Source organism: Cherax quadricarinatus, chromosome 1 (genome assembly GCF_038502225.1).
Source record: "Cherax quadricarinatus isolate ZL_2023a chromosome 1, ASM3850222v1, whole genome shotgun sequence".
Taxonomy (NCBI): Eukaryota; Metazoa; Arthropoda; class Malacostraca; order Decapoda; family Parastacidae; genus Cherax; species Cherax quadricarinatus.
Window position 1 is genome coordinate 76,460,894 of NC_091292.1, and position 17,595 is coordinate 76,478,488.

Below are 17,595 nucleotides of genomic sequence, written 5' to 3' on the forward strand. Positions count from 1 at the left end.
GAAAAGAGCAAGGTGATGAGGGTATCAAATGATTTAGATAAAGAAAAATTGGATATCAAATTGGGGAGGAGGAGTATGGAAGAAGTGAATGTTTTCAGATACTTGGGAGTTGATGTGTCGGCGGATGGATTTATGAAGGATGAGGTTAATCATAGAATTGATGAGGGAAAAAAGGTGAGTGGTGCGTTGAGGTATATGTGGAGTCAAAAAACGTTATCTATGGAGGGAAAGAAGGGAATGTATGAAAGTATAGTACAGTGGATCCCCACATAACGTTGGCATTGCATAGCGTTAAATCCGCATAGCGATACATTTTATCGCTAAAATTTTGCCTCGCATAGTGCTAAAAAATTCGCTCAACGCGATTCGTCCGAGACGCGTCCATGCGGCCTGAGCCAGCCTCACTTGTTCTGCCAGTGGCATTGTTTACAAGCCAGCCTCCGCGGTAACATTCAAGCATACAATCGGAACATTTCGTATTATTACAGCCTTTTTATAGTGATTTCACCTGAAAATTAAGTGACCATGGGCCCCAAGAAAGCTTCTAGTGCCAACCCTACAGGAATAAGGGTGAGAATTACTACAGAGATGAAGAAAGAGATCATTGCTAAGTATGAAAGTGGAGTGTGTGTCTCCGAGCTGGCCAGGTTGTATAGTAAACCCCAATCAACCATCGCTACTATTGTGTCCAAGAGAACGGCAATCAAGGAAGCTGTTCTTGCCAGAGGTTTAACTGTGCTTTCGAAACAGAGATCGCAAGTGATAGAAGATGTTGAGAGACTGTTATTGGTGAGGATAAACGAAAAACAGATAGCAGGCGATAGCATCTCTCAAGTGATCATAAGTGAAAAGGCTAGGAAGTTGCACGAGGATTTAATTAGAAAAATGCCTGCAACTAGTGGTGATGTGAGTGAATTTAAGGCCAGCAAAGGTTGGTTTGAGAGATTTAAGAGGCGTAGTGGCATACATAGTGTGATAAGGCATGGTGAGGCTTCCAGTTCTGACCAAAAAGCAGCTGAAAAATATGTGCAGGAATTCAAGGAGTACATAGACAGTGAAGGACTGAAACCTGAACAAGTGTTTAATTGTGACGAAACAGGCCTGTTTTGGAAGAAAATGCCAAGCAGGACCTACATTACTGAGGAGGAAAAGGCACTCCCAGGACATAAATCTATGAAAGACAGGCTTACTCTTCTTATGTGTGCCAATGCTAGTGGTGATTGCAAAGTGAAGCCTTTATTAGTGTATCACTCTGAAACTCCCAGACTGTTCAGGCAAAAGAATATCCTCAAGGCTAATTTGGGTGTGCTGTGGAGGGCAAACAACAAGGCATGGGTCACTAGGGACTTTTTCTATGACTGGTTACACCAAGCATTTGCCTCCACTATGAAAAATTACCTAACTGAAAAGAAATTAGACCTCTTGGTGTTAGACAATGCCCCTGGTCATCCTACAGACTTGGCAGAGCGACTTTGTGGTGACATGAGCTTCATTAAGGTGAAGTTTTTGCCTCCTAATACCACTCCTCTCCTGCAGCCCATGGACCAGCAGGTTATTGCAAACTTCAAAAAACTGTACACCAAAGCACTGTTTGAAAGGTGCTTTGTAGTGACCTCAGAAACTCAATTGACTCTAAGAGAGTTTTGGAGAGATCACTTTAATATCCTCAATTGTGTAAACCTTATAGGTAAGGCTTGGGAGGGAGTGACTAAGAGGACCTTGAACTCTGCTTGGAAGAAACTGTGGCCAGAATGTGTAGACCAAAGGGATTTTGAAGGATTTGAGGCTAACCCTGAGAGGAGTATGCCAGTTGAGGAATCAATTGTGGCATTGGGGAAGTCCTTGGGGTTGGAGGTTAGTGGGGAGGATGTGGAAGAGTTGGTGGAGGAGGACAATGAAGAACTAACCACTGATGAGCTGCTAGATCAGCTTCAACAGCAAGAGGCCACACCTAAGGAAATTGCTTCGGAGGAGGGGATAGAGAAATTGAAGAAGTTGCCTACTTCAAAGATTAAGGAAATCTGTGCAAAGTGGCTTGAAGTGCAAACCTTCATGGATGAAAATCACCCTCAGACAGCTATTGCAAGCCATGCTGGTGACTATTACACTGACACTGTTGTGAAACACTTTAGGAAAGTCATAAAGGAACAAGAGGTACAGGCCACTATGGACAGATATGTTGTGTGACAGAAGTCCAGTGACTCTGAAGCTGGTCCTAGTGGCATTAAAAGAAGAAGGGAAGCAACCCCGGAAAAGGACTTGACACCTCAAGTCCTAATGGAAGGGGATTCCCCTTCTAAACACTAAAACCATCCAGTCTCCCCTCCTCCCATCCCACCAGTCATCACCACATCTTCAATAAAGGTAAGTGTCATGTAACTGTGCATGTTTTCTTTAGTTTGTGTGTATTAAAATTAATATTTCATGTGGTAAAAATTTTTTTTTTCATACTTTTGGGTGTCTTGCACGGATTAATTTGATTTCCATTATTTCTTATGGGGAAAATTAATTCGCATAACGATAATTTCGCATAACATTGAGCTCTCAGTAACGGATTAATAGCGTTATGTGGGGGTCCACTGTACAGGTCCGCCATCACAAATCCGGCAATCAGTTATTCGGTTCCTTCAGTTATTCGGCACTAATTTTGGCTAGCATAATTTCAAATTTCCAGGGTCGCCACACCAACCTGCTGGTACTGTTTGGTGGCGCTACTTGCTGCATAAGTCATTCCAATTTCTTTTTCTCCATTTATTGTTTTAACCTGCTTATTTTTAGCCCTACCTGGAGTTTACCTAGCCATGGTTCCAATGAATAAAAGAAATGCTTCTCATTATGTAAAGCACCTACACAGTACATTAGCCATTAAAGATAAGGTGGCTTTGAAGCCACTGTTGGTTGCCATGAAGTCAGTCTCATGAAGCAGGAGAATATACTTTATTATTATGCTAATATCAATACTACAGCTTATTTGCCTATCACAATTGATCTAATATGACATAAGAAACAATATAAATAACATAAAACATGTTAAATACTCCAGAATGAATAATATTTGGCATAACACCGAGCAGTTCGACAGAGTTACGAAGAGGATATGGTAAACAAATACCAATCAGGGATAATCACAGATAGCACTACAGACCACTACCCTACCTTCCTCCTGACAAACATTAATAAACCACCACTTGAATACAACAAAGTCTCATTTAGACTCCATGACGAGGCCTCAATAAGGAAGTTCACAGCTGACCTAGAGATTGTTGACTGGCCTACAGAATTCTCCAAGGCCAATGGTATTGATGACTGGACAGACATTTTTCTTAACAAAATACTTAGACTATACAACAAACATTGTCCTATAAAAACGAAGCAGATCACAAACAAACGGCTTGGTTGCCCATGGCTAACCAGCACCATTCTGAAATCCATTGACAAGAAACACCAATATGAAAAGCAATATAGACAGGGCTTAATACACAAAGATATTCTTAAACACTATTCATCAGTTCTCACCAAAGTAATAAAGAAAGCCAAACAACTATACTACTCCAGTAGATTCACAGACACTAGAGGAGATATAAAAAAGACCTGGAAAACACTCTCTCAGATTCTAGGGACCCACAAACTGAAAAAAAACCAAGAATATTGTCCTAACTAAACCTAATGAAACACCACTACATCCCACTGACACAGCTAACAAGATAAATGACTTCTTCTCAACCATAGGATCTAATCTCGCCAATAAAATCCCACATACTAATGCCCATGCCGGGGACTACCTAGATGGGAATTTCCCAAATTCCTTCTATCTTGCACCAACTGAGCCCTCGGAAGTCACCGAGATTATAAAGTCACTTAAAAACAACTCAGGGAATCTGTCTAATGTCCCACCATTACTGTACAAGCAAGCGGCCCATATCCTTTTGCATGCTATTTCATTACTTTTTAACAAGTCACTAGAAACTAGCACCTTCCCGAAACTACTCAAGATGGCAAGGGTTACACCAATACATAAAGGTGGTGACCCTACAGACTTAAACAACTATAGGCCAATATCAAACTTACCATTGCTATCCAAAATCTTTGAGAAACTCATGCACATGAGACTATATTCATTTATAACAGCACAAAACATACTCAACCCCAGCCAATTTGGGTTTAGGAAAAATAAAAGCACTAATGATGCAATCATAAAAATGCTAGATCTGCTTTACACAGCATTGGAAAATAAGGAATATCCACTAGGAATTTTTATTGACCTAAGAAAAGCTTTTGACACAGTAGACCACAACATCCTTACTCCACAAACTTGAGCATTACGGTATAAGAGGCCATGCGCTTGCTTATTTCAAATCTTACCTTACTAATAGGTATCAGTATGTTACCATTAAAGACACAGCATCAACAACACGGCCACTTGATACTGGAGTTCCGCAGGGAAGTGTCCTTGGTCCCCTGCTCTTCCTCATATACATCAATGATCTTCCAAATGTATCCCAACACCTGAAACCCATTCTCTTTGCTGACGACACGACTTATGTCATCTCTCACCCTAATCTTGCCACCCTCAACACCATTGTTAACGAGGAGCTGATCAAAATATCGACTTGGATGACAGCCAATAAACTTACGCTTAACACTGACAAAACCTACTATATTATGTTTGGTAGCAGAGCAGGAGATGCACAAATTAACATTAAGATTGACAACACTCTAATTACCAGACATAATGAGGGCAAATTCCTAGGCCTATACCTTGACAACAACCTGAATTTCAGCACCCATATCCAACACATAACCAAAAAAGTATCCAAAACAGTTGGGATCCTCTCCAAGATACGATACTACGTGCTGCAAAATGCCCTTCTCACACTATACCACTCACTTATTTATCCATACCTCACCTATGCTATTTGTGCTTGGGGATCAACTGCAGCAACACACCTAAAGCCAATAATAACCCAACAAAAAGCTGCAGTAAGAATAATCACTAAATCCCATCCCTGGCAACACACCCCCCCACTCTTCATAGATCTAAACTTACTCCCTGTTCAGTACATCCACACTTACTACTGTGCAATTTACAACTACAGGACCTTAAACTCCAATATCAACCTTGACCTAAAACGCTTTCTTGATAGTTGTGACAGAACCCACAGGCATAACACCAGACACAAACATCTCTACGACATTCCCCATGTCCGACTAAACCTTTACAAAAATTCAATGTATGTCAAAGGCCCTAAAATCTGGAACACCCTACCTGAGAACTCTAGAACTGCAGACACATTCATCACCTTCAAAACTACCATTAGAAAACATCTTATCTCCCTGATAAACCCCATCAACTAACTACACAAATACCACCTGGTGGTTCACACTTACACTCACTCACCCATTTGACCATAAACAGAAATATTAATCTCAATCTTAAAGTAATGAATCCTATGATACTCCAATACTGAAACTATGTACTGTGCCAAAACAAAAGCATTCACATTGCTAAACTCACAAACTAGTATTTAGTCACTTAGCCATAATACCAACTTACCTCATAATTTGTAATATTTTAAAATAAAGAATTAAACTAAGTCTGCCCGAAATGCCTAGCCATGCTAGGCGTTCTAGTGGTACACTCTGTAATCATTATTTAACTACATGTAAACCACACAACAACCAAATTCTGTAAATTCAACATTGTAATCTTTATAGAGAATAAACTTTGAATTCTCCTATCCTTGTCTTGGGGGCTTATATTAGAGAAAACGGAGTATAGCACAGGGCTAACTATGAAATACACTTGTACTCCACCATAAACATGAAACAAAAAAGTTATTTTTCTCTCTATGGATTATCACACATAGCAGCATATGTGTAGAGAACCTTGGATAACCCCAAAAAAGTCAACTTGGCTTATTTTTAGTACCTGGCTTGGGTTAGCCATATATGATTTTTGGTAAATATTCGATTCCCAGCCAGGGTAGAAACATTAGGTGTGTTTCTTTACATCTGTTGTCTATGTTTACCCATCAGTAAATGGGTACCTGGGTGTTAGTCGACTAGTGTGGGTGTTATTCTGGGACACTGACCTAATTTTCTTGAAATACTCAGCATAACAAGTGCCTTTCTATACAGTAGTATGTCACTGATGTCAGCTAGGCCTGTATACCTTGTACATGTACGTGTAGTAAATAAAGATATTATTATTATTATTATTATTATTATTATTATTATTATTGTTAATTTATTATTTTCTCAGTTGTTTGTTGGGTTATCTTATTCAAACTTGGGCAATGTATGATGGAAAGATACTTCTTCATGTACACCAAAAATGAAAGAAATCAGACCATAAATAGCGGAGTTCACTTCTCAGCCATTAACGGCTGCTTAGCGGTGTATTGTTGTTATGGTTATATTCTCATTTTTTCGGTCTCATTTGATAGAATGAAAGATATATTACAGAAAAAGATATGATTTTGATTGCTTTCATGATGAAAAGTACCGTGAAATTGCGCTCACAGTAGCGAAAATGTTTTATTCTTTAGCGAAGCTCTAGAGTAAACAGATGACGTCACCGTCCAATACCTGTCCGCCTGCCAGTCTAAATACCAATACAGAGTCAAGAATGGATTGACATTATTTATACAATTATTACAATAATGCAGTAGTCTGGGCCAGACTCATGGAACTCCGTGTTCATCAAGAACTGCAAGAAGCCCCTATCACGAGCCTTTACCATCCTATGGAGAGGGAGCATGGACACAGGGGTCGTCCCACAGTTACTAAAAACAACAGACATAGCCCCACTCCACAAAGGGGGCAGTAAAGCAATAGCAAAGAACTACAGACCGATAGCACTAACATCCCATATCATAAAAATCTTTGAAAGGGTCCTAAGAAGCAAGATCACCACCCATCAAGAAACCCATCAGTTACACAACCCAGGGCAACATGGGTTTAGAACAGGTCGCTCCTGTCTGTCTCAACTATTGGATCACTACGACAAGGTCCTAGATGCACTAGAAGACAAAAAGAATGCAGATGTAATATATACAGACTTTGCAAAAGCCTTCGACAAGTGTGACCATGGCGTAATAGCGCACAAAATGCGTGCTAAAGGAATAACAGGAAAAGTCGGTAGATGGATCTATAATTTCCTCACTAACAGAACACAGAGAGTAGTCGTCAACAGAGTAAAGTCCGAGGCAGCTACAGTGAAAAGCTCTGTTCCACAAGGCACAGTACTCGCTCCCATCTTGTTCCTCATCCTCATATCCGACATAGACAAGGATGTCAGCCACAGCACCGTGTCTTCCTTTGCAGATGACACCCGAATCTGCATGACAGTGTCTTCCATTGCAGACACTGCAAGGCTCCAGGCGGACATAACCAAATCTTTCAGTGGGCTGCAGAAAACAATATGAAGTTCAACGATGAGAAATTTCAATTACTCAGATATGGTAAACACGAGGAAATTAAATCTTCATCAGAGTACAAAACAAATTCTGGCCACAAAATAGAGCGAAACACCAATGTCAAAGACCTGGGAGTGATCATGTCGGAGGATCTCACCTTCAAGGACCATAACATTGTATCAATCGCATCTGCTAGAAAAATGACAGGATGGATAATGAGAACCTTCAAAACTAGGGAGGCCAAGCCCATGATGACACTCTTCAGGTCACTTGTTCTATCTAGGATGGAATATTGCTGCACACTAACAGCACCTTTCAAGGCAGGTGAAATTGCTGACCTAGAAAATGTACAGAGAACCTTCACGGCGCACATAACAGAGATAAAACACCTCAATTACTGGGAGCGCTTGAGGTTCCTAAACCTGTATTCCCTGGAACGCAGGAGGGAGAGATACATGATTATATACACCTGGAAAATCCTAGAGGGACTAGTACCGAACTTGCACACGAAAATCACTCACTACCAAAGCAAAAGACTTGGCAGACGATGCAACATCCCCCCAATGAAAAGCAGGGGTGTCACTAGCACGTTAAGAGACCATACAATAAGTGTCAGGGGCCCGAGACTGTTCAACTGCCTCCCAGCATATATAAGGGGGATTACCACTAAACCCCTGGCAGTCTTCAAGCTGGCACTGGACAAGCACCTAAAGTCGGTACCTGACCAGCCGGGCTGTGGCTCATAAGTTGGATTGCGTGCAGCCAGCAGTAACAGCCTGGTTGATCAGGCTCTGATACACCAGGAGGCCTGGTCACAGACCGGGTCGCGGGGGCGTTGACCCCCGGAACTCTCTCCAGGTAAACTCCAGGTAAACAGTAAATCTTCTATTTTTTGTGAATAAAAATTCCAAATGGTAAGCAAGAGTAATATAAGAGGGGCCTGTAGCCGTGACTAATGAACAGAGAAAATGTTATTGTAGTGCCAGGAATGTCTGCATTGTTTATTCTGGATCCTATTTTGAAATTGGCATCTGTTGAAATTTGTGTGAAATCGGCCAAATTGCCAAATTCTGACCGCTTTATTGGGTAGTTGAAATAAGTGAATGGGCGGTTTCTTGTACTCAGTTGACAGACTAGAAGTAAATAAGTTTATTCAGGTATACACAAATACAGTTACGTAGATTATACATATCAGTGTATGTATAGAGAACCTAGGATAACCCAGAAAAGTCAGACAAAGTGACTTATTTCCAGTACCTGGCTTGGGCTTGCCATACCTGGAGTTTACCTGGAGAGAGTTCCGGGGGTCAATGCCCCCGCGGCCCAGTCTGTGACCAGGCCTCCTAGTGGATCAGAGCCTGATCAACCAGGCTGTTGCTGCTGGCTGCATGCAAACCAACGTACGAGCCACAGCCCGGCTGATCAGGAACTGACTTTAGGTGCTTGTCCAGTGCCAGCTTGAAGACTGCCAGGGGTCTGTTGGTAATCCCCCTTATGTGTGCTGGGAGGCAGTTGAACAGTCTCGGGCCCCTGACACTTATTGTATGGTCTCTTAACGTGCTAGTGACACCCCTGCTTTTCATTGGGGGGATGGTGCATCGTCTGCCAAGTCTTTTGCTTTCGTAGTGAGTGATTTTCGTGTGCAAGTTCGGTACTAGTCCCTCTAGGATTTTCCAGGTGTATATAATCATGTATCTCTCCCTCCTGCATTCCAGGGAATACAGGTTTAGGAACCTCAAGCGCTCCCAGTAATTGAGGTGTTTTATCTCCGTTATGCGCGCCGTGAAAGTTCTCTGTACATTTTCTAGGTCGGCAATTTCACCTGCCTTGAAAGGTGCTGTTAGTGTGCAGCAATATTCCAGCCTAGATAGAACAAGTGACCTGAAGAGTGTCATCATGGGCTTGGCCTCCCTAGTTTTGAAGGTTCTCATTATCCATCCTGTCATTTTTCTAGCAGATGCGATTGATACAATGTTATGGTCCTTGAAGGTGAGATCCTCCGACATGATCACTCCCAGGTCTTTGACGTTGGTGTTTCGCTCTATTTTGTGGCCAGAATTTGTTTTGTACTCTGATGAAGATTTAATTTCCTCATGTTTACCATATCTGAGTAATTTAAATTTCTCATCGTTGAACTTCATATTGTTTTCTGCAGCCCACTGAAAGATTTGGTAAATTTTTGGTAAATATTTTTTTCTCGGTTGTTTGTTGGGCTATCTCATTAAAACTTGGGCAATGTATGATGGAAAGATGCTTCTTAACGTACAACAAAAATAAAAAAGACGGACGATAAATAAGGGAGTTCACTTCTCAGCCATTAGCTGCCTCTTTGCAGTATATTTTCGTATGGTTTTTATGGTTGTATTCTCATTTTTTGGACTCATTTCATAGACTGTAAGATATATTACAGAAATAGACATGATTTTGATTGTTTTCATGACGAAAAGTACCTTGAAATTGAGCTCAAAGTAGCGGAAATGTTCGATTTTTGCCGAAGTTCAATGAACTGTGTAAGTCAAGTTGGTTAATTTTATTAAGTGTTTTCTAACCTAACCACTCTGTAATTCGGCAAACTCAGTAATCCGGCACACTACAGGTCCCAATGATGCCGGATTTGTGATGGAGGACCTGTAGTGCCAACACTCTTCTATGGGTGTGAAGCTTGGGTGGTAAATGCAGCAGTGAGGAGACGGTTGAAGGCAGTGGAGATGTCCTGTCTAAGGGCAATGTGTGGTGTAAATATTATGCAGAAAATTCGGAGTGTGGAAATTAGGAAAAGGTGTGGAATTAATAAAAGTATTAGTCAGAGGGCAGAAGAGGGGTTGTTGAGGTGGTTTGGTCATTTAGAGAGAATGGATCAAAGTAGAATGACATGGAAAGCATATAAATCTATAGGGGAAGGAAGGCGGGGTAGGGGTCGTCCTCAAAAGGGATGGAGAGAGGGGGTAAAGGAGGTTTTGTGGGCGAGGGGCTTGGACTTCCAGCAAGCGTGCGTGAGCGTGTTAGATAGGAGTGAATGGAGACAAATGGTACTTGGGACCTGATGATCTGTTGGAGTGTGAGCAGGGTAATATTTAGTGAAGGGATTCAGGGAAACTGGTTATTTTCATATAGTCAGACTTGAGTCCTGGAAATGGGAAGTACAATGCTTGCACTTTAAAGGAGGGGTTTGGGATATTGGCAGTTTGGAGGGATATGTTGTGTATCTTTATACGTATATGCTTCTAAACTGTTGTATTCTGAGCACCTCTGCAAAAACAGTGATAATGTGTGAGTGTGGTGAAAGTGTTGAATGATGATGAAAGTGTTTTCTTTTTGGGGATATTCTTTCTTTTTGGGTCACCCTGCCTCGGTGGGAGACGGCCGACTTGTTGAAAAAAAAAATAAATAAAAATTATATAAAATAATATAAAAATGTGAAAAAATGGTATATCGGCAACACTTCTACAAGCGGCAGGACTCTATGTTGTCGTCAGGTGAGTATTAATTGCCAACTTTGCAGCCTCATATCTCAGTAAGTACTGACCCTAATTTTTTTTATTTTAATCCTATAACACTTAGAAAAATGTGCTATTTATTTTCATTAAAAAATGATTTTTTATTTTTCAATATATTCGGGGCACTGGGGTAGTGAACGTATATATACGTTTGGACCGTTTATGGGTTAATAAGTCTTCAATAAAGGTAAGTGTCATTTTAGTATTGTTTATTCTGCAAGTCTCATTGTTTTCTGTGTAGGGAGATGTATATTTCATGTAAAAAAATTGTTTTGTTTAATACTTTTGGGTGTCTGGAACAGATTAACCCGTAAATGGTCCAAACGTATATACAGTGGACCCCCGCATACCGCACGCATCGCATACCGTGCAATCCGCATACCGCTCGCTTTGTTTGCAAAAATTTTGCCTCGCATACCGCCCAAAAACCCGCTCACCGCTCTTCGTCCAAGACGCGTCCAATGTGCGCCCTCAGCCAGCCTCACATGTTCCGCCGGTGGCATTGTATGCCAGCCAGCCTCCGCGGTAACATCCAAGCATACAATCGGAATATTTCGTATTATTACAGTGTTTTCAGTGCTTTATCTGGAAAATAAGTGACCATGGGCCCCAAGAAAGCTTCTAGTGCCAACCCTACAGGAATAAGGGTGAGAATTACTATAGAGATGAAGAAAGAGATCATTGATAAGTATGAAAGTGGAGTGCGTGTCGCCGACCTGGTCAGGTTGTATAAGAAACCCAAATCAACCATCGCTACTATTGTGGGCAACAGAAAGGCAATCAAGGAAGCTGTTCTTGCCAAAGGTTTAACTGTGTTTTTGAAACAGAGATCGCAAGTGATGGAAGATGTTGAGAGACTCTTATTGGTGTGGATAAATGAAAAACAGCTAGCAGGAGATAGCGTCTCTCAAGCGATCATAAGCGAAAAGGCTAGGAAGTTGCATGAGGATTTAATTAAAAAATGCCTGCAACTAGTGATGATGTGAGTGAATTTAAGGCCAGCAAAGGTTGGTTTGAGAGATTTAAGAAGCGTAGTGGCATACATAGTGTGATAAGGCATGGTGAGGCTGCCAGTTCGGACCACAAAGCAGCTGAAAAATATGTGCAGGAATTCAAGAAGTACATAGACAGTGAAGGACTGAAACCTGAACAGGTGTTTAATTGTCATGAAACAGGCCTGTTTTGGAAGAAAATGCCAAGCAGGACCTACATTACTCAGGAGGAAAAGGCACTCCCAGGACATAAGCCTATGAAAGACAGGCTTACTTTGTTGATGTGTTCCAATGCTACTGGTGATTGCAAAGTGAAGCCTTTATTAGTGTATCACTCTGAAACTCCCAGAGCGTTCAGGCAAAAGAATGTCCTCAAGGAGAATTTGTGTGTGCTGTGGAGGGCAAACAGTAAGGCATGGGTCACTAGGGACTTTTTCTATGACTGGTTACACCATGCATTTGCCCCCAATGTGAAAGATTACCTAACTGAAAAGAAATTAGAACTTAAGTGCCTCCTGGTGTTAGACAATGCCTCTGGTCATCCTACAGACGTGGCAGAGCGACTTTATGGGGACATGAAATTCATTAAGGTGAAGTTTTTGCCTCCTAATACCACTCCTCTCCTGCAGCCCATGGACCAGCAGGTTATTGCAAACTTCAAAAAACTGTACACAAAAGCTCTGTTTGAAAGGTGCTTTGTAGTGACCTCAGAAACTCAACCGACTCTAAGAGAGTTTTGGAGAGAGCACTTTAATATCCTCAGTTGTGTAAACCTTATAGGTAAGGCTTGGGAGGGAGTAACTAAGAAGACCTTGAACTCTGCTTGGAAGAAACTGTGGCCAGAATGTGTAGACAAAAGGTATTTTGAAGGGTTTGAGGCTAACCCTGAGAGGATTATGCCAGTTTAGGAATCCATTGTGGCATTGGGAAAGTCCTTAGGGTTGGAGGTTAGTGGGGATGATGTGGAAGAGTTGGTGGAGGAGGACAATGAAGAACTAACCACTGATGAGCTGATAGATCAACTTCAACAGCAAGAGGCCAGACCTGAGGAAACTGGTTCAGAGGAGGGGAGAGAGAAATTGAAGAAGTTGCCTACTACAAAGATTAAGGAAATCTGTGCAAAGTGGCTTGAAGTGCAAACCTTCATGGATGAAAATCACCCTCACACAGCTATTGCAAGCCGTGTTGGCAACCTGTACACTGACAATGTTGTGAAACACTTTAGGGAAGTCATAAAGGAATGAGAGGTACAGGCCACTATGGACAGATATGTTGTGCGAAAGAAGTCCAGTGACTCTGAAGCTGGTCCTAGTGGCATTAAAAGAAGAAGGGAAGTAACCCCAGAAAAGGACTCAACACCTCAAGTCTTAATGGAAGGGGATTCCCCTTCTAAACACTAACACTCTCTCTCCCCTCCTCCCATCCCATCAATCATCACCAGATCTTCAATAAAAGTAAGTGTCATGTAATTGTGCATGCCTTTTTCAGTTTGTGTGTATTAAAATTAACATTTCATGTGGTAAAATTTTTTTTGTCATACTTTTGGGTGTCTTGCACGATTAATTTGATTTCCATTATTTCTTATGGGGAAAATTCATTCGCATACTGAACATTTCGCATAACAACCAGCCCTCTTGCACGGATTAAAGTCACTATGCGGGGGTCCACTGTATACGTTTTTTCAACATTTGAAAGTATGTAAAAAAAGTAGATCTTCTTTTTGTTTTATTACATTTGAAAATGTGTAGAAAAACTTTGATCTACTTTTTTTTTGTTATATTTGAAAATATGTAAAAAAAATGTAGATCTACTTTTGTAGCACTACACATGTGAACGTAGATCTGCTTGGACTGTTTATAGGGTTAATTGGGTTTCCATCATTTCTTATGGGGAAAATTAATTCGGATAACGACAGAATCGGTTAAAGACAAGCTCTCTGGAACGGATTAATATCGTTAACTGAGGGTGCACTGTACATGGTATACAGGCCTAGCTGACATCAATGACATACTACTGTATAGAAACCCCCTTGTTATGCTGAGCATTTCTGGCAAATTAGATCAGTTTTGTCCCAGGATGCAACCCACACCAGTCGACTAACTCCCAGGTACTCATTTTACTGATGGGTGAACAGGGACAGCAGGTGTCTTATGGAAACACGTCTGTAATGTTTTCCAGCCATACAGGAGGAGACTCGAGCTCCGGACCTCAGTATGTGAGCTGAGTGTGCTAGCGACAAACCAACAATAAATATAGTTATTTATTACTTTTGTTCTATAATATATATAATCACTGGACACGTTCCTAGAACTGTTACAGCTTCTGGAAGCTTGTTGTGTGTGAGTGGCCTTTGTTGTGGATGTGCTGAGTCAGCAGCATGGCAGGTATCACAGTGACACATTACACAAGAAACACCACCACCCATTACTCACACTTTCTTCCCCAACAAGCATGCTCTTCCCCATCACCCACATGGAAATAAGTCACTTTGTCTGACTTTTTGGGGTTATCCTAGGTTGATAGTCATCCTTCCTTCCTTCTTTCCTTCCTTCTTTCCTTCCTTCCTTCCTTCCTTCCTTCCTTCTTTCCTTCCTTCCTTCCTTCCTTCCTTCCTTCCTTCCTTCCTTCCTTCCTTCCTTCCTCCTGGTTTCCTGGGCATTGCTTTCGGTCACAAACTCCTCAAAACCATGAAATTCATCTTCACTGACACTTCCATCTGTGTGGGAGATAACCAGTGTTAAAAAAATGATAATAATAATAATAATAATACAGGCAGGTCCTGCTTTATAGCACTTTACTTTACAGTGTTTTGCTAATACAGCAGTTTTCAGTTATACCCATTTTCATTTATTCAGACTTCCTACAGTAAATATATTCACCACTCACTATAAGCTAAGGATGAAAATATTTTAAGTAATGTGTGTATTGTATATGCATTTTTTAGGCCTTTCCTTATTGCTCATTTAATATATAATACACAAACATATTATCAGACTTTTATATACATTTGAAAGTGAAGAAAGGCTATTTTTAACTTCAGCAGTAGCCCAGAACCTAACCTGCTGTACAAGTGGGCCCTCCTGTAACAATAATAATGTTGATAAATTAGACACATGTGCAACTCTTGGGTATCTTTATTGAGGAAACGTTTCGCCACACAGTGGCTTCATCAGTCCATACAAAGGAGAATCTTGAACAGGAGAATGAGGTAATCAGTCCCTCAACCTTGAGTCGATGTGGTCAGTCCATCAATCTTGAATAGAATACGGCATACGTGCTGAGAAGGAGCTTATAAACCGTTGGCAGGAGAGGTGCAGAAGTCATAGCATACACAGTAGGCTTCTTCAGTCGAGTACAGAAAAGTTGATAGAAGCAGAAGATACTTGAAGACGATGTAATCAGTCCATCACCCTTAAAGTTTTGAGGTGGTCAGTCCTCAAAACTTTAAGGGTGTTGGACTGATTACATCGTCTTCAAGTATCTTCTGCTTCTATCAACTTTTCTGTACTCGACTGAAGAAGCCTACTGTGTATGCTATGACTTCTGCACCTCTCCTGCCAACGGTTTATAAGCTCCTTCTCAGCACGTATGCCGTATTCTATTCAAGATTGATGGACTGACCACATCGACTCAAGGTTGAGGGACTGATTACCTCATTCTCCTCCTGTTCTTCAAGATTCTCCTTTATATGGACTGATGAAGCCATTGTGTGGTGAAACGTTTCCTCAATAAAGATACCCAAGAGTTGCACATGTGTCTAATTTATCAACATGTCGGTTCTCTGAACCATTCATCTACAAATAATAATGTTGTACTGATGTGTTTCAATATCAGACAGGTACCCCAAGGGCAGAGGTGTGACAAAAGGATGGTATGAGTATAAGCTTGCTCATAAAAAGAAGGCTTTCACACGTTATACAGCAAAACGTCATCACCATCCCTTATGCAGAAGACGGTTGAATAAAAGTGCCTACTCTTCCACAGACAGCCAGAACAGCATTAAAAAGAGCAGTTTCTCATCAGACAGCCAGAACAGCATTAAAGAGAGCAGCTTCTTGCCAGACAGGAAGAAGATTATCATGAATAAACGTGAGTTTGCTGTTAAAATGAAGGCTTTTTCAGATGATATAGCAAAATATCATCACTATTACTCATGCAAAAGACAGATGATTAAGAGTGTCTACTCTTCCACTGATATCCAAAAGAGCAGTTCCTCTTTGGACAGGGAAAGGAATATTACCAAGGAAAGCTCTTCTTCAGACACCAAGAGCAATATTAAGAAGGGCTGCATCTCTTCATACAGAAAGAAGATTATCAAGCTTAAACATAAGTTTGCTGCTTGCCATCTCTCATGCAGAAGGCAGAGGTATACGAGTCGCCACTCTTCCACAGACAGCTACTCTTCAGAAAGGGAGAAGAACACTAAGAAGAGCTGCTTCTCTTCATACAGTAGATTATCAAAGGTCCAATGTCATTCTTCAAAGGATGGTGCAAAGGAACCTTCTTTAACCATTGAGGAAAAACTCAGAAAGTTCTATAACTCTCCTGAGACCTCCATTTCTGATTCTTTAGAAGACACCAAAGAGTCTCATCGTTATTCTCAAAAGAATAAAGGCAAAACCAAGGAGAATATCAAAGATGTCTCTCCCTTCTGTTCAGACAACATGGAGAATGTCAAAGACTTCTTTCCCTTCTCTTTAGACAACATGGAGAATATCAAGAAATTCTTTACCTTCTCTTCAGACAATATGGAGAAAATCAAGAAAATCTTTCCCTTCCTTTTAGACAATATGGAGAATATCAAGAGAGTTTTTGCCTTCTCTCCAGACAGTAAGGAGAAAATCAAGGCAGTCCCTCCCTTCTCTTTAGATAACATGGAGAATATCAAGAAAATTTTTTCCTTCTTTTTAGACAACATGAAGAGTATCAAAAGAGTCTCTCCAGAAAGCAAGGAGAACATCAAGGAAGCCTCTCCCTACTCTTTAGACATTATTAATTTTAATTCTGATTCCTCAGATAATTCTGAGACTTACCTATCACATAAAACGAAAAAAAACACCGGGAATTACAGCTCTTCATCAGAGAACTCCAGTTCTAATCAACCAGCTGGCTATGTCAAGGATCGTTATAGATATTTAAGCAAACCCAAGATAATTATCAAGAAAGCCTTTGTTCCTGTATACCTAAGTGACAGTTCTACTGAGTATACTGTGAAGCACTATTATTGTGCAGAAAATAAAAGTAAGTACCGTGGTGAAAAAACGAAGAGAGAAGCGAATGGTACAAGGTAAGTTCTTGTTACCCTATTTATACAATAATTTAAATGCGTGTGTGTGCATGTGTGTGTGTGTGTGTGTGTGTGTGTGTGTGTGTGTGTGTGTGTGTGTGTGTGTGTGTGTGTGTGTGTGTGCATGCATGCATGCATGCAAGTGCACAAGGCAACCACAGGGTAGGAGAATGTTGTTCAAGGCCTTTTGTGTTGCAAAAGCAACAATTCTTCAGGAGCAGTGCAGAAGATCCCAAGCAGATGTCTGGTAAAGCAGTCCTGGCAGGGCCAGGAGTTGTGACTTAACCCATGTAACCGCATATAGGTGAACATGCACATGAGCACATGCACACAAACACACACACACAAGCACAGGGATGTTAGGAAGTATTCAGTCACAGAGTTGTCAGGAAGTGGAATAG

At 41.0% G+C, this 17,595-nt stretch overlaps 1 protein-coding gene across 1 annotated transcript in view; it reads left to right on the plus strand.

The window, feature by feature from the left end:
* The window catches only part of LOC128685693 (pre-mRNA-splicing factor CWC22 homolog), a 50,064-nt gene extending 32,866 nt beyond the window's left edge, over positions 1-17,198 (plus strand). The window contains exon 3 of the mRNA XM_070085975.1: positions 15,742-17,198. Coding sequence (XP_069942076.1) covers positions 15,742-17,198 — 1,457 coding nt within the window. The remainder of the gene's footprint in view (positions 1-15,741) is intronic.
* Positions 17,199-17,595: the final 397 nt, after the last annotated feature.